Source organism: Filicampus tigris, chromosome 4 (genome assembly GCF_054856515.1).
Source record: "Filicampus tigris isolate MCC_2025a chromosome 4, RoL_Ftig_1.0, whole genome shotgun sequence".
NCBI classification, from domain to species: domain Eukaryota; kingdom Metazoa; phylum Chordata; class Actinopteri; order Syngnathiformes; family Syngnathidae; genus Filicampus; species Filicampus tigris.
The window spans coordinates 13,201,070-13,224,619 of record NC_141220.1 but is presented as its reverse complement, the minus strand read 5'-3'; the positions used below and the strand labels follow the sequence as shown (position 1 = coordinate 13,224,619).

At 40.4% G+C, this 23,550-nt stretch overlaps 1 protein-coding gene across 1 annotated transcript in view; it reads left to right on the top strand.

Annotated features, from left to right (window-relative positions):
* cdh13 (cadherin 13, H-cadherin (heart)) overlaps positions 1 to 23,280 on the top strand; it is a 311,068-nt gene extending 287,788 nt beyond the window's left edge. Inside the window, exons 13-15 of the mRNA XM_086029056.1 lie at positions 7,825 to 8,058; positions 10,133 to 10,351; positions 21,138 to 23,280. Of these exons, the coding sequence (XP_085885182.1) occupies positions 7,825 to 8,058; positions 10,133 to 10,351; positions 21,138 to 21,145 (461 nt within the window). The 3' untranslated portion in view covers positions 21,146 to 23,280. The remainder of the gene's footprint in view (positions 1 to 7,824; positions 8,059 to 10,132; positions 10,352 to 21,137) is intronic.
* The last annotated feature ends 270 nt before the right edge of the window (positions 23,281 to 23,550 follow it).

The window sequence follows — 23,550 nt, the reverse complement described above, 5'->3', positions numbered from 1 at the left end:
GGACACCCTGAACTGGTTGCCAGCTAATCGCAGGGCACACAGAGACAAACATCCGCACTCACAATCACACCTAGGGGCAATTTAGAGTATCCAATCAACTTACCATGCATGTTTTTGGAATGTGGGAGGAAACCGGAGTGCCCGGAGAAAACCCACGCAGGCACGGGGAGAACATGCAAACTCCACACAGGGAGGCCGGAGCCGGGATCGAACCCACGACCTCTGAACTGTGAGGCGGACGTGCTAACCAGTCGACCACCGTGCCGCCTATAACTACTGTATGTTACCTGAAATTGACTGGTGAGTCCAGGGAGTCGTCCACATTTTGCCCAAAGTCAGCTGGGTTAGGCTCCAGCTGCCCCGCACCTTGAACGAGATGACATGAATTGAAAATGGATGGATGCATCAATGCTAACATGTATCTCAATGCCCTCTGTACAAATGACGACAAGCAGTGTAAAAAAAAAATGGAATGGTTGGATGTCTTATTTTAATTGTCATTATCTTGCAACCAATCTGGTGTGTGCCCCCTGGTCGGCTGGGATGGGCTCCATCCTAACCGCACCACTGTTGTGGTATATGAAATGGTTGGATGGATATTCATTTTCAGGACCGATGTAAATGCAGAAAAAGACAATTTGTTCTCTGATATTTACTTGTGCCACAGTATTTTTATCCATCAGAATATATACCCCAGTGGTCCAATTGTGCACTTTGTAATGTCTTCACTTGGAGTCACTTGTCGTCATGTCGATGTATTGCATCTTAACTTTGTTCATCATTTACAGTGATGGTGTTTTTCTGTGCTTTGTACTGCATGCTGATGCAGTGTGGTTATGTGTATTCATCTTTAACATTGCTGCGCTTCGAACTTACTGTTGAGATAAAATGTGGAAAAAGCCCCGATTCCCTCCTTTTCCATTCATAAGATGCTGATTGTACATGTGCATACTTCTGACCTATGTAAATCTAGCATGTTCAATCATGAACAGTGTATAAATAAATTTACCATTTGAACGAATAATGAATTTTTAAAAGGGGGAATAGAAACCTATAGAGAATAAACGTCCATTCAAAGAGTGTAATTTTGAGTCATTTTTACCAGCTACCCACATGCAGGACACGACAAGGTGATTGGATTCCTTAATATTTAAATTATTGCGACAATGGGATTAACTGTTTTACTAATACCATGACGGACCGCTTCTCAGAGAGCTATTAATCACATGTAAGATAATTACTGCATATTACAAATCCAACAGGGAACTAGTGTAGTAAGCCCTGCACTGTCATTCAGAAATAGGGCAAAGCAAGAGTTAAAGGAAAATGCAAAATTCTTATTCGTTCAAATTAATTGATGTTTCATTTCATTAATTTGTCTAATTTAAACATTGAATTAGTGCAGGGGAAAAAAATTACATGCACAGACACATACACAGTGACAACGTTACACTCTGGAGGATCAGCAAAAGGACAAAAAATAAGTCAATATAGGGCTGCATATATTTATTTTAGGCTATATCATGACAGACAATGTATGTCTCAATATTTTGTTTTCGTCTTTAAATCACTATATAAATCTCAAATTCAACCCGTCCATGCACAAAATGACACCAGTATATTGATACAAACAGAACCTACTGTTGGATTTTTAAAAGGGGAAATCACAATCAATTTTAACAAAACATTGTCAGGTTATTTTTTTCAAAGTGCACTTTCTCTACTTTATCATTTTAGAAAGGCAAAGTAAATGTAGTTTTGTGAGCATACCAGAGGGGCAAGTCCAAGCATGTGACCACAGATCTGTTGTTGTGGAGAAGTGGGTCACATTTATTAGCTGGTGGGCTAGATTTATTTCTTACTAAAATGTATGAGTCTGGTTGTGCATTTTTTGAAAATGAAAACAAAAAGCGACCAGTCAAATCATACTTTGGGTCAAGTGTCTTAATGAGATTTTTGAATCTTGGGTTATCCACAACACTAACCAGGGCCATGAGTTCAGGTGATGTGTTTTCATCACCGCTGCCATAATCTCTGTCCATTTTGGACTAATGTGGGACTGAATTGGCAAACGAAGAAGCCATTTCCTTTGAGGTTTTATGCGGTGTAGATGTGAACTGTGAAACAAATTTGTGGTAATGCTATCTTTGGCAGCAATGTTTCTGCAGCATATTTTTTAGTTAACCGTATTTTCTTAGTGGCAAAATCCAAACCACTGCAAGATGATAAAGCCAGCTGCGATTCTTTGCAACCAAGTCGTCTGTCTCCATTTTCAATTAATGCCTCATACACTCGCCTGCTCTCTTAACTTTTTTTCCTCTCTATGCACTTGCCCTCCTATCCCGTTGCAAATGTACGTATGCGTGCACTAGTTTTCTGGATGGGTGGGGGAGTGTGCTTCTTGCTGTGAGAGGCACAGCAGCAGACAGTGAAAGAAGCAAATCTCCAGTATTACCTACCAATGTCTTTACATTACATTACGTGAGGATTTATACTTGATTGTCACAGTATCATAATTTCATACATCCCATGTGCAAAATATTGAGTATATTCAATACATCCCATGACCCTATGTCAAACAAACATATTTAATCCAAGATGCACAATATCATTCATGTATGGCATTTATATGAACAGTAAGAGTAATTTCAATAGCAATAACTCTGGAATTTAGTAACAAGACATCGAACCACTCACATTAATCCAAGACTTCAGAGTTTTTGTATTGATCAAGTAAACATGCACGTTACAAATCTCAAACAACATTTCCATAAGTTTACACTTGACAATTGGCCGTCAAAAAGATCAGAGAAAAAAAGATGAGAGAAAAACACTTGCTTGCTTGCATGTGACATAACTCCGACAGATATGGCTATATAGTTTCTGTCACTCCCAACGATAATGTCTTCAATTGTATTTCCTACAAATGCCTCTTTGCTGTGCTATATTAACCCCTTACTATTTTATTAACAGCTTGTGGAGTGTTTGTTCATTCTCGGATTACTATGCATGTTTTCTCTGTAGAATTGTCTAATTAACAGGGGCGATCGGCTGTACAGCGGCCCCTCGTTTTTCGCATGGGTTACGTTCGAAAAATAATCTGCGATAGGTGAAATTCACGCAATAGGAAACTTTTTTTTATTAGACTGTATGTTTTAAGGCTGTAAACCTCACCATTAACATTTTCTCACATTTCTCTCATGTTTAAACACGCTCAAACTGCAAACCTTAGTAAGAAGAATAAGTAATTAATAATAATTATTATTAATATTTAATATTGTTATTATTATTATAGACTAATTATTAATATTTTTCATATTATTTTATACCAAAATATAGGTCAAACCCTTTTTTAACCCTCTTATTATGTTGTGAGTTGAAATTGATCAGTTTAGAAATTCAAGTGAGGAAAAAAGGATTTAACTTTGTCTTCTGGACATTTTTTAAATTTTATTTTCATAATATTAAAAACATTGCGTTATTTGATTTTGATTTTTGATGATTAAACGTTAGAGCAGGTCACATTGACCCATGAACATTGTTAATAAATGGTCATAACAGGAAAATGGCCCAAACATTTGTTTAATAAATAAACATGTAAACATTTTCATACAAATAATGATAACACATTTTTTAACTAACAAATTAAATTTTAATGAACCACATATGAGGTCGGAAACATAAGAAATGATCAATTGTGACTCGCCGTGACACTTCCTTTGACCGTCCTCCCTCTGAGAAATGTGTCCGGGAAAGGTGCATGTGAGCGGATCGCCCGGCCAAGGTGTTAGCCACCACGGCTGGAGCTGCGAACTTAGCAAAATGTTCACCACCATGCGCTAACGGTATCCTCTTGTCTCTTTTTTCCCTAAGTACTGTACTGTTAATCAAATTTAGTACCTTCTGTGCAAGACATGGCACGGAGGAGTTGTATTCAAATTGGTCTACAGTACCATAGCCAATCAGGATGCAGAAAACAATGCAAAGTGCATGTGGGGGAGTTGACCGCTGTTAAAAACAGCATGCTGAATTGCACTGGAAAAAATACAGTCAGTGAATTAGGACACACTGTAAAAAACATCATACAATATAGCACTGTAAAAAAATCTGCAATATAGCGAGTCCGTGAAAGATGAACCGCGATATAGCGAGGGACCACTGTAAATGACCGTAAATTTAAAAAATGCCTGATCTTGTTAGATGAATTGTCCTCTTAGAAAAGAGTTTGCGGCAGAAGCAGAAAAGGCTGTATTTTTCTCAGAGTAGACTAACCATCTTATGGGAAAACCAATGCCATTTTGAAATACTGTTGACGACGTCATCTCCCATTCTACTCATTCATGGGGAAAGCAAAATCTGCAGGTAGCTCACTTGGTCCTTTAATAACCCGCTGTGTCCGAATTCTGTCAGTCAGATTGAATGCCAATTAGCAGGGTCAGCAGGCTCATCCTCAGGAAACATGATTTGGTGAGATTTCTAATTGAGGCATTTCTAATAAAAATGTTTTTTGTCATTAGTATACATATTATTCATGACATTTAGAGTAAAACAAAATTAAATGCACAGATACACTAGCAACACACACGCACACCCCTACACACACACCCCTGAGGAGTCCTGCAAGGAACATGTGGCTGAGGTAAGTGACTCCTCATCAGACTCCAGGACCCTGTCTGTGGTGGCTGTACAAGTCCTCATTTTGGCCAGTGAGTGCTCCAGCTCCAAAATATTTCAGAATTGCCCCTTACAATTAAGATACAATATGTAAGTTAGACCACACTGACATCACACATGCATCACTCACCCAATTAAAGTGACCATAATGCACATTTTATTCATACTTGTTAACATCCTATTAACTTAGCATAACACTTAGGGGAGTAAGGCGCGCATACAAATTGGATACAATTTATACACAATTTACAGTATAGAAAACAGGGTGCAGTGTTCTCCTCACGTCAGTTCAGATGGCAAAAGGTTTTTGTGGCTCCCAGCGTTTTTACATTTGTCTCCTTCTTCCTCCGCAGGAAACAGTCGAAATGACTCTTAGAATAGGTTGCCGATCCCTGGTATAGAGTTATGTTGCAGGTCTTCTTTGCGTCTCTGGGCTCAGATTATTTTCTTGTAAAAATGCAACCTCATCCAGATAGATTTGTTAGGAGACATTAGTCATCAACCCCAGAGTCGTCATTTTTGCATCACTGCAATACTTTCACACTTTCTTCAATGTACCCGTAGCCTTCTTTACATTTTATCTAACATAAAATCTCTTAGTGCTCTCCATGAATAGCCAGCTTGACAGTTGCAAGTGTCCATGAATCATATGCTCTCTGGGAACGTGTGCGTAATCCAAACATTTCTGACGTTGTGGTGAGTTACAGAAGGCAGCAGACAAGTTTGAGTGATGCCTGAGTGATTGAGTGTCCAGTACACCATTATTCATTTGAGAAGACAAGCTTTGTTCAGAGCTAAACATGCACATGAACGACTCCTTTGAATATAACATGGCAAAAATTAACATCTTTGCACACATGGGATTTGATGCATTTTAAGTCTCACTTTAGTTGCCTCGTTTTTTCTCTTGTGTGGGTTAATCGCAAATGTTGAACTGATAGTCAGTAAAGTTATTTGCAGAGATGGGCATTCCGTCTATGTGACGGACCGGTCAATGACGGCCGCCCATTTTTTAGGTGATAAATGAAAGATGAAAATAGCCGGACTATGCATCGTCGGAAGCCCCTTTATTCAATCCGTTATTCGTCCGTATTCCGTCATTAGTCTATTTTTCGCAGCGAGGCTTCGATGGCCGCGGTGAGCGCGGCGAGGAACAATAATGAGTTGTTGTTACTTGGGGGACAGATTTGAGTGATGGACTAGGATGTGCAAAGCAGTAAGTCACTCTTTCTGTTCAAATATCGGCTGGAGGGGGGCTTCGGGGGGCGGTGTTCCCCAAGCAAAAACAATTCACTATTGTTCCCCGTCACCTGTATGCGCCTTTTGTGTGTAACGAGTACCACAATCTGGAAATGTTGAAGCCTGTCTTCAATGAGCGCTCCGCTTGGGACTGGGAATGCTCATGTCGACATGTCTTATATAGAGCTCTGCACTGCCCTGCACTGCTTACTCCTGATTTGTGGCCCTCTTCGGAGAATCAACCATCCAATCAGTACGCTGATTTTTTTTCTTTTTTGGTTTAGAAACACCGACGGTAGCCCATTTAAAATCAGAGGCAGACCGGCCTATAAGCGGTTACTAAATTTTCCCCCTGGAAAAAAAGGCAAATGACGAACAACGGAAGGGTACCCACGCTGCTGATGGATGACAAATAATGGACGCTCAATTTTTAGTAAAATGCCCAGCTCTGGTTATTTGTCATTCTTAGGTTACACCTTCAACTGGCAACCCTTAACCACTTCTTCATACGCATTCAGTGTCAGCATAGTTTGTCACAAATGACACTTGATAGTATTCAGTATTAGGCCCTCTGATGTTGCCTGGCTCATTTTCTACAAATATTCAGTTTTAAAAAAAACGTGTTTATGGAGATATGATCCCATGGTGGTTTAGTTGTCATGGTTACCTGAAAAGTCTCCGGGTAGCAGGTAAACTACTATATCTCATAATGTCACAGGCCGGTTGTTATATTTCTTTCAGGGATGATTGAGTGACAAATAATGCATGGGTTCACACAGGAATTTATGGGAGCGGCATGGGTCAGTGGTAGAGTGGTTGTCTCACAGCCCAGAGGTTGCGGGTTCGATCCCCACCCATTGTGACCATGTCGATGTATCCTTCAGCAAGATACTGAACACCCAGCAGCTCCAAATCATCAGTAGGTAAATGAGATACAGTGTGAAGTGCTTTGAGTACCGAAAAGCGCTGTACAAGTGACAGCCCATTTACCATTTACCGGAAATGAACCGATGTGTTCTGCTCAAAAGACACACACACACACACACACACACACATCATATTTAACTGCAAAATGTCTTCCAGGGGAAATGAGTAAGATTTAAAGAGCAGTCTATTGTAAAATCCACGTGGATGGGCATATTTGGCATTCAGCTCAACAGCTGCCCTCTTTCTTTTGATTTTCTTTTTTCCAAATGTCATTGGACTTCATTAATACAATCTTTCTCGGGAAATGTATTCACAGCCAATCATGAAAGCAAGCCAGAAACCTTTCTTGCGTGCACTTTTGCACATTGTCCCCAGAACACATTACACGACTTGGCATTTATTGCTTTTAGTCTTGTTACACCTACACCGTCTTCAAAATTGTCTGCAAATATGTTTAACCAGGAAAGGTGGAGGAGTCCATTTTCCAATTACAGATCTTGTCTATAGGTGTTAATTGGAGATTGACCTCTAAAGCCTTTTTAGATGCCTTAAAATCTCATCTCAGTAAAAACCAAGCAGCAAAATAAAAGAGCAGAATTCCATAATAAATTATAAGGCATGTGCAACACAAAAGCAGATTCTAAGATAAATAGAACACTCTTTTGCATAACACCTGCAATTGATAGTTGTAAACTGACACGATATGAAGTTACCAAGAGAACCTTTAAGAATATCAATGCATGTGCATGTACTTACTTGAATGTAACAAAGGTGCCTTTGTTGATCTCGACTGATAAACAGTATTTACAATAATTTTCTACAATAAGTTAACCTTACATTTGTTTTGATTTTGCTTACTGTCCTTTGCTTACATACCCCAGTAGCAATACAAGAGCAGAGGGAAAACTCCAAGGAGCTAAAAAGATGAACTGTCGAATTTGACTCACAAAGTGATCAAGAAATGTTCTTTTTGTGCTTGTACAGGCAGCCCCCCTGCGACAGGTACTGGCACATTGGTCATTCACCTGGAGGATTACAATGATAATGCCCCATTTGTGGTACCGTCAGTAGCACAGGTGTGTGAAGACGCACATGATATGAATGTGGTCATAGTTGGTGGACGGGACAAGGACCTACCACCCAACGGGGCACCTTTCAAGATAGAGCTGGGAAAACAACCGGGACTAGATAAAACCTGGAACGTCACCAGGGTCAACTGTAAGTATTTTATAATTTTGCAAGGTGTATTAAATATACTACTGTATACATTGTATATATGTGATACACAGTGGTTACTACATCACAGCTACATTTTAAAAGGATTACATTCAACTCTGATCAACACTTTTAAATAGTTTAAAGTTGAGAATGCAAAACAAAATTGCACATCTTCAATTCGGAATGGTTCAATAAGTTTATTTTTAATCTAGGCAGTGCTCATAGGATTCCACACTAAAAACAAGTATAGATCTGCACTGAGGATGAAGAGTCAAATGATCTGAAGAGGAAAAGGGTGTGTGTAGGGGTGTGCGTGTGCGTGTGTGTAGGCAGACAACCAAGACATTGATTCAGGGTTTCATGGCCGACAGCGCTGTCTTTGTGTGTTTGAGCGACAGAGCAGAGCTAAAAGTTGCCCACAGGTAATACTTGTGACTGACAGCTGGTGTAGGGGGGCACAGATATTCCTCAGTCACTAATTTGTCTGTGTGCCTTTGTGTGTCTTCATTTGAACTTATACTAAGAATATCAGTATTTAAGTATATCGCATGAATGCGTGCATACGTTTGTTGACAATCCATGTGAAATCACATGCACATTGCATCACTTAAAATTTAGTTGAGTTTTGAAGACTCTGCAGCAAAGCATCCTCTGCATTTTGTCCAAGAAAAGAAAATTGTATTGAATAATCTAAATACAGTGGTGCCTTAAGGTACAAGTGAGCTGACTTACACGTTTTTCGAGATACAAGCCGTAGGTAGGCTAGTTTTTTAAATTATTATTACTATTTATTATTAGTAATTCACATCACAACATGAAGGAGTTTGGCTGATGGAGAACTATTCTTCAAAAAACTAGGGGCTTCAGGCTGTTTCATTTCACTCCTGGCTGAGGTTTACTGTCAAACCAAAGATTAACAAAGAGAATTACATTTTTTTAACAACCATAAAACTTTGCTTAAAAGACCGTTAGATTCATGCTAACACATAATTGAATAACGATATAACGTTGTAACGATATTCACTGGCATATATCCCTTATCCTTATCTGTATGATGACGAGATCTGTTTTGATGCGTGGGGCATGTGCTTGAGTTGTTGGGGGTGGAAAAAACCATGGTCAGTGTCACACCCTGAAGTGGACACTGATAGTCTGTCATTGTGTTTGGCATAACCTGATAGGCTCCTGTTGTAGGTGAGAGGGCAAGTTCAGGAGCAAACCCATGTTTTAAATGAATATATATAAAATAAAAAAAATATCTAAAATACAGAGAGAGAGAGAGATAGAGGGCGGCACAGTGATCGACTGGTAAGCATGTCCGCCTCAGAGTGCAGAGGTTGTGGGTTCAAGTGCGGCCCCGGCCTTCCTGTGTGGAGTTTGCATGTTTTCTCCGTGTTTGCGTGGGTTTTCTCTGGGTACTCCAGTTTCCTCCCACATTCAATTCATGAATTGCTCGGTTGACACATGCACGACTGAGTCTCCCTGCCCTGGTGATAGTCGTGAGAGAGGCCGTGGTATGGCGGGTTACAATATAGGTTTGACTTTATGTATTTCTTCTGGCGTCTTCCTTGCCAACACGGCAGGACAGTGTTTTGTTACGCCTTTATTCAGACGTACACAGCCTCGCTCTAATTCACCTCTCTCTCGGTGTACCCCGTCTTTCGCCCAAAGAATAGGGGGCAAGCCAAGTCACATGACTTAACCAAACATTTGAAGGTACTGTATATTCCTGCTGTAAACCAAAATATGGAAATTGGAAGGGACCTGAACAGCGTTAAGATGGCATCTTACCAACCCTTAATACCAATTTCCATATTTATGGTTTGCAATGGATCTTGGGCCTGCGAGCATTAAGTACCTCAGCCAAGTCTTTACAAACTGAGGCATCGCTGCCCTTTTTTGTTCACTAAACCACTTACGTATTTCTGCTTTGAAAAATATGCTGCCGTTTTTTGTGTTCATTCAAACGTATCGAGAATATACTTTGAGGTGATGATGTTTATATTGACTTTATTAAACCTCTCTCTTTCTTTCTCTCTCTCTCTCGTTCTTCTCTGTCTCTCTCTGTCATTAGCCACACACTCCCAAATCATGTTGCTGCACAGTCTGAAAAAAGCCAACTATCATCTGCCATTGCTCATCACTGATTCAGGTGTTCCTCCTTTGTCCAACAACTCGGATGTCAAAGTTCAGGTCTGCGTCTGCAAGAAGAACAAGATGCTCTGCAGCTCTGCCCACTCACACCACGCCAGCCTTCTCGTCATGCTTGCAACACTCATTCTTGGCCTACCCTGTAAGTATCAAAGCACAGACAGAGAACCAGATGGTAATGTTTCCCTTAGTACTTTGAAACATACTTTTAATTATCCTGATCAAATATCAAACTTGAAGTTATTACAGATGACATTCTTTGTCGCTTCATAAATCTGAATACCTTGTCAACAGCCTTGATTTAGATTCACCAGTGTTTCTGAATAGAATGTTAAATAAATTTGGCTATAAATTATATATGAACCAACTTCACAGTAATAACCTTCAGAATACAAATGTGAGAATGTTTGTCACGCTCACGCTACTGAAGTACATATTCATGGCTCACACATTCTTTTTTAACTAAATAAATACATCTCTTTCAAAAGCTCCTCTTGTTTTTGCTGGTGGATCACAAACTTATTTCCAATAAGTCTCACGAGGCCATTAGCAACAGCATCAATAATTCAGCCTGCCCCATTCACTAAATAAATGTCCAACAGCTATTTTGATAAGAAAAATCTTTAAGAATTTAGGGGAGCTGTACATTCTGTCTATCCCTCTCGAGGCTTGTTGTGGCTTTCAATTTATATGCCAGAGGTGAGGAAAGTAAAGGCAACGGTGAAAAGAAGAAAGCCATAATGTGAATATTTAAAAGAGAGTACCAGAGAAAGTAGACACCAAAACAAGCAAAAAGAAGACTGTGATTTTCGCCCTGAAGGAAGGTGTAGGAGTAGTTCTCCCATCATTGCTTTTCTGATTTGCAGTCCGCAATGAAGATCATTGAGGAAAATCACAGCCATGTCTCTTTGAGCACTCTTTTCCATCTTGCAGTCTTGTTGTATTGATCCTCCATCTGTCGCACTACTTGTCTTCTATGCCAGCTCCTTAGTACTAATTTCAGAGTTGGTTCCCTGGCTGTTTTCTCTTTATCATGCTGTTTCTTTAGTAATCAGAACATTCTCATAATATCATTTACTCATGTGGACTGCAGTATCTAGAAGTTCACCACTGATCATTCTCATGGTTTGGAACGATTTGGCTATCAATGCAGATCAATACATTTGGTGTGTGTGTGTGTGAGGAGACCAATTGTCAAGTTTTGGGTCGGAGAGTTTGTTGTGGTGGTGTGCAGGAAAAGAACATAGGCAGACGCATTTTATTGAAGCAGATAAGGAAGGCATTAGTTCAGGGAAATCTAAAAATAAATTAATTAATTAAAAATCCCCAAGACAAATAAAAGCTACATGGTAACAAATCGAAAATGCTGGACGAAATTAACAATATCGACTACTGTACATATTTCAAGAAGTCTGTTTTCATGATGTGTATATCTCTACTCCGACCGGTGTCTTTATAAGTAGTGCTTCGAATGAGTCAGACTCATCGCTGTTTAACAGCGGGAGCACATATCATACATCTCTGCCAATTTACGGAGCTCCGTTTTAGATGAAAGATGAGAGCCTGAAAAATCAAGTTTCATTTCTTTTAGTTGTTTTACATTGTCTTTGTCTCCTTCAGCGCAGCGTTAATGGCCTCTCATTCTATTGAAGTATGGACGGTGAAAGATGATTCATTAGGCTGGATTGAAGCACTGGGGAAGCACTTTAATCCATTGCATAATGCAGGGGTCCCCAACCACCGGGCCACGGACCGGTACCGGGCCGCGGGCCACTTTGGACCGGGCAGATGAAAGAAGAAAAAAAAAAGCGCAGTACTTCCGGTTGATTTATTATCCAAGGCTGAAAAACATTTTATTTTGAAAAGTGACTGGATCTGTCTGTTACATCCATCTGTGACTCTACTCTTGACTGACGCATGTCAAGTTGTCTCCGTCGCGTAACAGTAATATTAACCGCACAAGATAGCAAATGAGTAAAATGAACAGACGTATTTGGAAGGGGTAGGAAAAGGGGTAGAAAAACTACATTGAGCAAATGAAAATATGACCATAACCTTCAATATCTGAAGAAACGGAATCTACAGTTTAAAGATGTGTAGAGGAGAAGCTCAGGAGAAGATTGAATTACGAACAGAAAATTATTAACACGAGGGATACTTGAGGAAATCCGTGAAAGAGAGAGCTTACTGGTTAAGGAGGGACTTGATCTGCATGATCAAGGTGATGATGAGGAGAGTGACAGCATGCAGGCGCGTGTGTGCGTGTGTGTGAAAGTTTGTTGTTATTGTTATATTCTGTCTCAAGGACTCAGCATCCAACCGCAGGATGCTCTTCGATAAGAGCATCGTTCCTATTCTGTAGCTGCGTCCTTCTCACATTCCACTTTCTTCACAAGCAACTTCGACTTAGATGATTCAAACACGTTTATAATACTGAATATTTCTGTAAATGCCTTAAAATACTTATGGGTAAATATGGAATAGCTTATGTACAGTTATTCTAACACGCGTGATGAAATGCGATCTCACAAAGACAAGCAGGCATTTTTGGATATACGGCAATAGTTGCTGAGTGGTTTCGAAGACGACCGGAGGCGGGAGCGTTGTAAGGTGGCAATGTCAGAAAGACTTGCTCTGAAAAGTAGTTGTTGTTGTCTGGGGAACCTGTTTTTCTGAAAAAAAAAGAAAAGAAAAAGAAAACCATGGGTAGGGCATATTTTGTTTTATTTACTGCTGCCTCCTTGTTCATAAATAAGAGGGATTCTTTGATTGGCTACATTCCATTCACATCACAGTCCGCAGACTCACATGGACAATTTGCAGTATTCACTTAACCTAACCTTTTGGAATGGCGAAGAAATCGGAGCAGCCAAAGAAAAGCCATGCAAGCAGGAAGTTAACTCCACACAGGAAGCCCGAATTCAAACCCCACTCTTAGAACTGTGAGGCTGTGCTAAACACTCAGTCACTGTGTTGACTGTTCTGAATTGAAAACATTTCCCATCAAATTTAACAAAGTGACTACCGTATGTGACAAATCTGTATTTTAAAACCTGTTGAAAAAGTATGTCGACTGTTATTTCCATACATGCTTTTTTTAATCAACGTCATCTGGCGGGCCAGATAAAATTGCTGACGGGCCAATTTTGTCCACGTGGGCCACAAGTTGCTGACAGACGCAGTAATAGAGCCTTTAAATCAATACTGAATCACACAGGAAGCTCATTTAGATTTTAAAATCGGTGTAATATGCCCCTGCCTTGTGGTCTTTGTCAGGACAATTTCTGTAATTGCAAACATGAGAAACTCTTTTTAGGAAGATCAGAGAGCATGCAGGGCATTAAAATTAATCTGTCTTCGTGAAAGGGGTCGACTCAGGTCATATTCTTCAAGTGATAACATAGTTATAATTTTAACGTGTGATAAAGACTGAATTCAGATTGTAAAATAACGCCCAGATACATTTTTTTTAAGTTGCCCATCATGAAATATGTGTCTGCAGTGGAACACCACCACGCTTGATAGCTTTGGCCATTTCACCTGTGGTGAGGGATTTAGAGAAAGTGTACAAAATGTAGTTAAAGGTTTCTCTCCGGGCCTCAGGACCAATGAATAAAATGTTTTTTCCTGGACAAGATGGAGAAAGTTCTCAGCCATCTGGAATTTGATGACAAAGACACAATTAAAAAGAACAGACTGGTGTTATCAGGAGATACATAGATGTACAGGTGCAAATCATCAGCATAGTTGTGGAAGTTCCTGTCGACTTTGTGTCTCCTGATGACACTGCTAAGAGGTATTATATATAAACTGAACATTAAAGGGCGGAAATCAACCCAAACATTTTTTTTTTTTCAAGAATATGTTCCCAGCAGGCCCACTAGTTGAAACACATGCATTCTGATTAATATTGCGTTTGTGGAGTATGAGTTAAGCGGCAAAATCCACCTGGGGCGGCATGGCTCAGTGGTAGAGTGGTCGTTTCCCAACCCGGAGGTTGTGGGATCGATCCCCGGCCAATGTTACCATGTCGAAGTATCCTTGAGCAAGATACTGAACCCCCAGTTGCTTCTGATGCTGCGTCATCAGTAGGTAGATGAGGTACAGTGTAAAGCGCTTCGAGTACCCAAGGCTGAAAAGCACTATATAAGTGACAGCCCATTTACCTGTTTTTAGCCATCTCAGGGGGCGGCCATTTTGTTACTTCTGTCGACTGAAAATGACATCACAACTGCTCAGGGCTCAGGTAATGACTAATCACGGCTCAGCTTCAGAAAACAGATCAGCCGTGACAGGTCGCTACCTGAGCACTGAGCAGTTGTGATGTCATTTTTAGACGACAGAAGTGACAAAATGGCCGCCCCCAGAGATGGCTAAAAGCGGGTCCATGAACTCTTATTCCACAAACGCAATATTTATCAGAGTGCCTTGATACAACTAGTGAGCTTGCATACAAGATATTCTTGAAAAGAATATGTTTGGGTTGACTTCCTCTTTAAGGACTTAAAATTCAACCCTGAGGCACACCATGTTTTTTCATAGACTTTAGCGGAGCATGTATCTCAACTCCAACCATAAAACTTCTGTCAGTGAGGTAGGATAAAAAACAATTGTGTACAGAACCAGAGAGGCCAACCAGATATTTTAGTCTCTTTAAAAGGACAGTGTGCTCTACCGTATCAAAAGTGGCACTAAGATTCAGCAGAACCAACACCATTCATTTATGGTAATCAAGATTACTTCTAAATTGATTTAATAATTTGACAAGGACAATCTTGGTGATGTAGTTTACCCTAAAACCAGACTGATACCTTATGGAAATATTAATTATTTGCAAAGAAGTTGTTGAGCTGAGTAGTTTTTCTACATTTTTACTTTAAAGTTAGAGGCCGATCTGGAGTTGTCAAGATTGTTAAAATCTTGCGTCTAAGTTTTATGACAACCTGAGCAAACGGGTCGGAGTCTACTTTAAAGGAATGCTCTTATTTGCAGTTGTAATGACAGTAGGTGCCTCTGCATTTCGAAAGTGTGGTAATTGGTGACATTTGCATTATTATTTGCCATTTCTTTTTAATCTCAAAGATATCTGCAGTCATGCAAATATCGCACTGATCTACCGTGGCATTCATTAACCAAATAGCTACTACAGATGACACATTCTTTCCCCTCTGACCCTGAGCGTGCGCACATGTCCTTTAATTTGCACTGTCCAACAAGCTGATCGATCGCAGATGTTGCGTTAGCTTGGATGTGACTGCAAAAAGTAAGTGCTCGTGTCCCCTTTTCACAATGCCACAGTCGGTTATGAGTGACAACGACTCCAGGTCAAACACAGAAAAGCTCTGCACACAAGCTCAGCGGGCACCAGGAGAGATGACTTCTGCCCGAGCTCATCACAGACAGCGGCACTGGGCCACAGATATAGGTGACTGATCACTACAGTGTTGAATCTGAGAACATGATAGAGAGCCACACAGGATCCTATTTCTATTCCCTTATCTCCAAGCTGAACTCTGACCCTGACACAGAGAGATGAGAGAAAGGGAAATGGAAAGAGCCAGAGGGAAGGGATGAGAAAAGGAGATGAATGTGTGGAGATTAAAATCTTTTTTTTCTCCTTTTATGGCACTAGAACAGTGTAGTACAGTCTATCCATATACATACAAGTATATAGAGCAGTGTTTGGACTTTGAGAAAAAAACAGTCATTACATTAAAAGAGATAAACGTATTTGTCAGGCATATGCCCTCGGTAGTTCCGAGGCATATGCCCTCGGTAGTTCCGGTAGTTCCGAGGGCATATGCCTGACAAATACGTTTAGATAAATGGAGTCAAACAATGTGGTTAGGGGTTCCAATTTGGGCGCAGGCTTTCCTCTGTTAAGTTTGCGTGTTCTAACTGAGCTTGTGTGGGTTTTCTCCAAGTACAAAAACATGCTTCTCAGGTTAATTAAAGACTTGAAATTGTTCTGAAGTGTGAAATTGCGTGTGAATCCTTATTTGTGTATGCGTGCCCTACGATTGTCTGGCGACAAGTTGAGGAATCCAAACAAATTGTGGCCAAAGTGATAGTATTTTGGTCGTATCCTCTCAAGATATTTCATATTAAGGCAACAAAGTGGACTGCACTGTCCTCTATCACAGCACATGTAAACTGATGTTGTTTTAGTTACTTATGGTCACGTATTATCTCTCCTCAACAGCTTTTCGGGTGTTGCAAAGTAACACACCATTAAAGCTGAAGATGTATGGCTGAAGCCAATGTGAAAGCACAGACAGTATAGCCTATAAATAGTTTTGACAGATTGGTGGCTTGGACTTTAACTAATCATGCCTATAAGATAATTTAACTTGTGAAGTGAAGTTTCTTACACACACGTGTTCCCCCCCCAACGCCCCCCCCCCCCCCCCCACACACACACACAGTTCCCTTATGTAGTGCACAGAATTCCCCTACTTTTACTCGATTTAGGTCTAGAAGCTCAAACTTCAATCTTGTCCATGCAGGATTACAGGCTGTAGCAGTAAATTGGTCTGAAGCTGTGGTGCACTGCAGAAAACTTGATTGCTTCTGCTTTTCTTTGTCATTTCAGCAAGAGTCACAGAATATTGAAATGGCAAGAGAAAAGGAGAGCGGGATTGTGATGGTGTCGTAAAACCAAACAATTTACCCCTGAGTACTGCAAAAACACAATGTCTCTAATTTACCTTGGATCCCCGGGGTATTTAGTCCACGCTGTTTGTCTTCGCTGATCCTCCACTTCACTACGACAGCGATTTTTGTTCTTCTACAGCTCTACACGAATCCCCTTTCCATCTTGAAAGAGAGAGTGTGTTTACAGGCTTATTTACTCTTGGAAAGATGAATCTTTTCATGGTTTTCAGTTTCTTTGGATGGATACACTATATTGGAGTGTTTGCTCTCAGATCATGCTGTGAAGACTGATCATTGAGTTGAAATACTGAAAAAAAATCACCTTGTTTCTGTGGATATGCACACATCAAATATGATGGAACATGATTCGCTAATGAACTAGAACATGGTGGCAGATCATACTACACTATTCCTATAATAGTGTCTTTATTGGATGAGAAAGCTAATACCTTTGACCTCATTCTAAATGGAGAACAGTGAAAATCATTCATTTTCTTGCTTTTTAGAATAGTCTTAAAAAACACAAAAGGTTTGGGGGGACTACTGCAGCCATCTTCTGCCAGTCAAAATAAGTGTCCTGAGATAGTGAAATATGCTGTAAAAAAGAATGAAAAGATGATTACATTTAATTATGTGACAGCCGCTGTTCACACCGTCCGCCTTCCATTGATGAGCGTGGTTGCTTTAGCAACCTGTGACCTGGGTCACTAATGTGGCCCAGATTCTCACCTTAACAAACAAATGGTGAGTGAATGCATTGAAGCCATACTTTTGAATTATGAACTAAGCATTGGAATCTTGGAAAAAATGGTACGTGTTTTTTGTTGTTGTTGTTTTTTAATGAATTACAGTACAGTACATCAGTTTCCGTAATAAAAAAATATTGTCCCATATGAAAGTTCCATACTTTCTACAGCTTGTTCCTAGTTCATTTTTTTTAATATAAGTATCTTCAAAATATTCAAATTGATATTAATTTTAATGTTATGTGTAAATACTGGTTAAGTGGGTATAAAGAACAATGGGGAAGTCATAAAGTGAAATCACCAGGTTGCCATACTTAATTCAGCCCTTTTCAAACGGCCCTTCGGCAACAATGCCAGCTGTGAGGTTTATCAGGCCATTTCCTGCAAGCATGGCTCACTTAATAAAAATGTGCATATTTTTTTCCAAGCCTCAATTTGAAAGGAAAGCGTCTGTGAACAATGACTTTTAATTCTTGCCACACAATGTTGCATGCAATAAGGCTTTCAGTCTGTGACACTTTACCTCATAAGCGTCTTCTCTGTAGTTTCTCCCTAATGAAAGCTTGATTGATGAGTGGCTACTGCCAGTCCTCATACTGACTGGTTCCTCTGAGATCATTTAATTGGGACCACAGAGTTCTCAGTTATGAGGTTAGAATCGCTCAATCATGTCTCATCAGTAAGAACCTGTCACAACACTAGAACATCTATCGTGTCACCAGTTTCTGCAGTTTGTATGAATAAGGACATATTTATGTAAGGTAATCCCATAAACACGAAGCCATAAAACATGTTTTGCCACTTTTCCACTGCAGCTCTACTTATAATGGCTCAAATAGTGCAGAGTCGTTTTAATACATTTTTAGCTTCAGTGTTCCGAAAACGGACACACCTGCATTAAATCGACTGCAGATACTTTAATGAGCACAGGGGTAAACTGGGAGGTAATTGCGGAGTCATTAAAGCTGATTTTCTAACAAGGGACCATTCCAAGAGTGATATCCATTACTTGTTGTCGACAACAGCAAAAAGAAACGATGGTCGATGGCTGCCGGTGTCACGTCCTCTGGCTTTCCCTCTGTAGCACTCTCAGTCTCAAGTTTCTTCCCTTCAGATCTCTCAACACCATCATCTGGAGCTATCACAATTTTTGCCTCCTTTCTATTCGTCTATATGGTGCAGAAATCCTTCTTTGTCACCATTTTGAACCATGGAGAGGAATGTACAGCGTCTCAGCAACCCAATTTATAAATAACACATATATAACAGGCTTAGTGTTGCAGGATTGCTTGGTTTTGTGATGTGGTAAGATGAACAAATGTCAGCGGGTTGAATGTGCCCCCTTTGACAAAATCCTATGCCCCAGCCAGGACCCCTCAGTAAAATTGATCTAGAAACCCCACTTCTCCGGAGGTGTCTTTCTGCAGCACTTCATCTTATTAATTGGACTCTCACGCTGCTCTAGTTCACATTGTTTAGCACCACATTATGTGTTAAATGTCGCCCACTCTGTATCCCTCGCAGCCTGGTTATCCTGGAAGCGGGGTAGATAAGGGGATGTTGTTAATATTTGTCAACTGTGGGCCTGTGAAGCCCTTTGAAAAGTCGTTTGTGATTAAGGGCTTTATAAATAAATTTGACTTGCCTTGACTATAGAACCACCACAAAAGACAAGAGATGTCATGTTAATAATGTACTGTAGGTACGCAATGAGTTCAACTAAACGATAGCGAACTGCCAACCTTTGAAACAAGGCTCAGCAGGACTGTGACCCCCAATGTTAAGAGAAATACTGTGCTTTGAACAGAATCACAAGACACATCATTTGACAGTAGGCCATTAAAAACCGAAAGACGCTGGCTATGTCAAATTGCCTCCCGCTTACACAGTCTGTTTTACACCATATTGTACCACATGCACTTCGCTTAATGAGCAGTCCCAAAAAGGCTTAGCTGTAAGCCTGTAAAGTGAAACCTGTTCTCCTCTTGACAAGTATTTCTACATCAGTACATTAAATTGTGCATGCAATGGTGTAGTACCTCTGCACTATCACAGTCATACAAGAGTGTTGTGTTGCAGTACAATCAAATATAGTGGAGTGTGCACATTTACATGCGCATGCGACCTGATAATCTCTTCGGCGTATTTAATCACTAGAGGAAAAGCACAAGAAGAAAAAAAAAAAGTACAAAACATAAGGTACACCTGCACAATCCGACTGCGGTTGGCACCACACCTAATGAGTTCCATGGCTTTCCTTGGAAGCCCCAAGTGCTGGAGAGGGCAGAATAAAGCTGTGAGCTGGAGCGAGCAAATACTTCATTCAAGATCAGCCATCTTCCAACATGTCACACACAGAAGACGAGAAATGATCGATAAAGCCTCATATTTCAAATCATACTTCAGTGTGGGGGTGTGCGTGTGTGTGAGTCGGCCCGCTCTGTCTATAGCTATGACTGTCTTGGTTCTATTACATCTTGTGCTGTAATTCCATCTGCTGTGACAAATTGTCATACTACCACAGAACACCACCCAACACGCGCAACACGCGCACACACGCGCACACACACACACACACCCGCACACCCCCCCCACACACAGCTAAGATCCTGCGCAGAACCCTCAAGTACCCAGGCCTCTGTAGTGGTAAGGGTACCGAGTTTGGAAAAAAGAGAAAACGGTGTTCATTCATCAGTGCTTCAGTCCGTCTGTGAGTTCTCGTCTGTATTTCAGGCCCGACCAGTCGGTCCGAGTCAACCAAACGGCGTCAAGAGCGGACTTAGCAGTACCACGTCACACGCAGGTGCAGCACTCCTGGCACGCAGCCAAGTAAAGGAAAACTAAAAAATAATACGGTGTTCTATACCTTTCAGTCCCACAGACGCAATGACATGACCCATATTGTTTTTATTTCACCAATCACCACACTGTGCATGTCTGTTGTCTTTATTTGATATTTGTTCTTTATTTGGCTGCCTATCTGCTTGTGCGGCACCTGCGTGTGACATGAAAATATGTTCTTGATGCCGATTGGCTGTCACCGACTAGGGACTGACTGGAACCACGTGGGTCGGCCGGGAACTTAGTGACGGCTAGACAATGCCCTCTTCAGAGTATATATATATATATATATATATATATATATATATATATATATATATATATATATATATATAAGAACCCCCCTCTAAACAAGTCTGTCTCTGCAAAATGATAATGCAGAATGTCAGAGCGAGTGAAAGAAACAAGAACAAGGTGACATTTCTTATCCTCTCACTACAGCAGAATTTGTTATAATTCGCAGAATAGAATGCATACAGTACATTTTCTAAGTGCAAAGGAGTATTTTTCTAAGACTGAACCTCTCTCATCTGTTGTGTCCTCACTGAATATTTAATGAAACGACATGGATACCTGGTGTATGTAATTTACCTGATTCCCTGCTGACCTTGGTTTACCTCCTGTGTCCTTGTCCTTGCCGCAATTTCATGCTATTCAACCTTTTGCCTTCATGTCTTGTCTCACCAGGCCTGTAGCTTCTGCAAAATGGTCCTGTTTGCAACACCGGAAAGCAACAACTTATCTCCCGCAAACAACGCTGGCTTGGCAGAGAGGACGAAAGAGAAGGAGAAGGAGTCTTCACACCATGAAAAATTATACATGACAATAGACACAATCCCCACAAGCTCAACAGCTGTGTAAAAATCACTTATCTTCTCGCTACACTTGTCTGCTTTTCTTCATCGCTACTTTCCTTGGCGCATTGCTCTTTCCCACATAATATCACATCATCTTTACTTTGTCTGACTGACTTTAACATTTTCTCATCGGTCCATACTTACCCCGCACGCCATTGATTATTTAATCCTTATTTTTGACACTTTCCGGTTCTTACTTTTTGCAGTGTCAAAAACAGTGTGTGACCGTCAGCCTGTAAAGTCTATTTCAGTAGAATGTGTCATGATTACTTTTTGAGTCTGGTTCCAATGTGTTCTGTCTTAGCATGTTCCAGCATCAAGTGACCTGATTTGATTTGAGTTCACATTGAACCCCATCACATAATCAATATTCTGCTGAATCAATGTTCCACGACTGCTGATAAAGTCGATTAATTTCCATTGTTTTAATGACTGCTTTGCATCCTCATGGCAAACATCTGCCAGACATACTTGAGTTTATACAATCCCAAACTTTACATAGGCTGGACCATCTACAGTGATGATTAACATGAAAAATTATGACTAATTCCATCATTACAAAGATAACAATATTCAAAGATGTTGTGTTTAATCGTGTGGAACTGCTGCATCATGCCATCATTTTAGTTATCTCGTTGAGCTCGAGGAAAGGAAAATGCAAAAAAAAGAAAAAAATAAAAAGCTGACAGTTCTACCACAATAATAAACATGATAAATTAATGTCTCAATGGCAGTCTTGATAAAAACTGCTAGAGGACAACACAGTTGGTAAGCCTTTGTGTGTGCAGTTTGCATGTTCTCGCCGTGCTTGTGTGGGTTCTCTCTGCATATTCCAGCGTCCTCCCACAGCGCAAAAACAATTATGTTAGGTTCAAAGAAGCCTCAGTTGTCTTTAGGTGTGAATGTGCGTATAAATGGTAGTCTGTCCCTAAATGCCGGGTTTGTGATTGACAGGCGACTAGTCCAGGATGCGCACCACCTCTCATTCTACATCGACATGCCTGCGACATTAAACGGGAAAAGCGCTGTAGTAAATGTATGTATTAATGGTGGAAAAACACTACAGTATCATTTTCAAAGTGAATTCACTATTCGGCCCTTTGCAGAGTTGGTCTGCCATCCTGAATGTTTTTCACACCAGCTCCCCTACATAAGCCCCATGCCAACAAACACGGCAAGGGCTGAGACCGTCGTGGTGGGCGTAGAGTGTTGGCTTTTTGATGTGTTCTTTTCTATTCTCAACAGACTGTGTTTGATCTAGTTTCTCTGTTTCAGAGGAGAGAAGCTGCCTGTTTCTTTGTCTGCAGTGCTTGTGGTCTCTTAGGACAAGGTGGTAGCCAATAAGCCTTTAAAGTCGGAAAAACTCTGGAGTTGTTTCTTCAATTTACCTGTTTTTATTGCATTAGTTGTAATGGAGTGGAATCGGTGTATAATGGTGTACCTTAAAAAGTACTATTACATCAATATTTTATTTTTTACCATTGTATAAATACGATATTCAGTATTGATTAACTTATGTAGTTTAATTGGTTCCCCACACAGACAGTGACGAAAAGAGAACTGCTCCCCTCGCCACTCCGCCCCCCACCCCCAGTGAACTTGAGCACTAGTTCTAATGCCATTGGTGTTGGTGTTGACTTTTTCATCGTAACATCTTTGCTGGTGTTTTCTATATTTTTTTTATTGTGTTGAATTGCAAAGTGAGAGGTCTTTGAGTTTTCAATGCTCATGTGCTTAGGTTCAAATTTTGCTCCCCTGTTCGCTCTTCATCTGTTTTTCAAGTCCTAAGAAAGACGTAAAAGAAGAAAACAAAGAGTGTGTTTGTGGTGCGTAGTTCATCTTTTCTCTCCTGCCTGCACTCATCAAGGGGAAGGAGTGTGGGCTCGATTGGAAAGCAACCTCAAAGAAAAAGAAGACATTTTGAATGAGTAATGTCTGTCTTTTGCACTAATTTAATAAACCCGTTACTGAAAATTGCCACATGCTGCCTCTGTGCAATTTATTTGTATGCTTAACAAACACTAAAAAGGTACACAATATGCTCACTAAACTCACTCAAAATTACCTGACAAGAGTTCAAAATAAATGCGTCAATGTGTTGATGTTCCAAGCAAGGACAAGATAAGTCCCAGCAAGAAGGATACGGTTATGATGTGGAGTATAAAAGTAAATGACTTGAAGGCATGTTGACATTTCATCTGACTCACTGTACCTTCAAAACAAAACCATGCATAAATTATTTT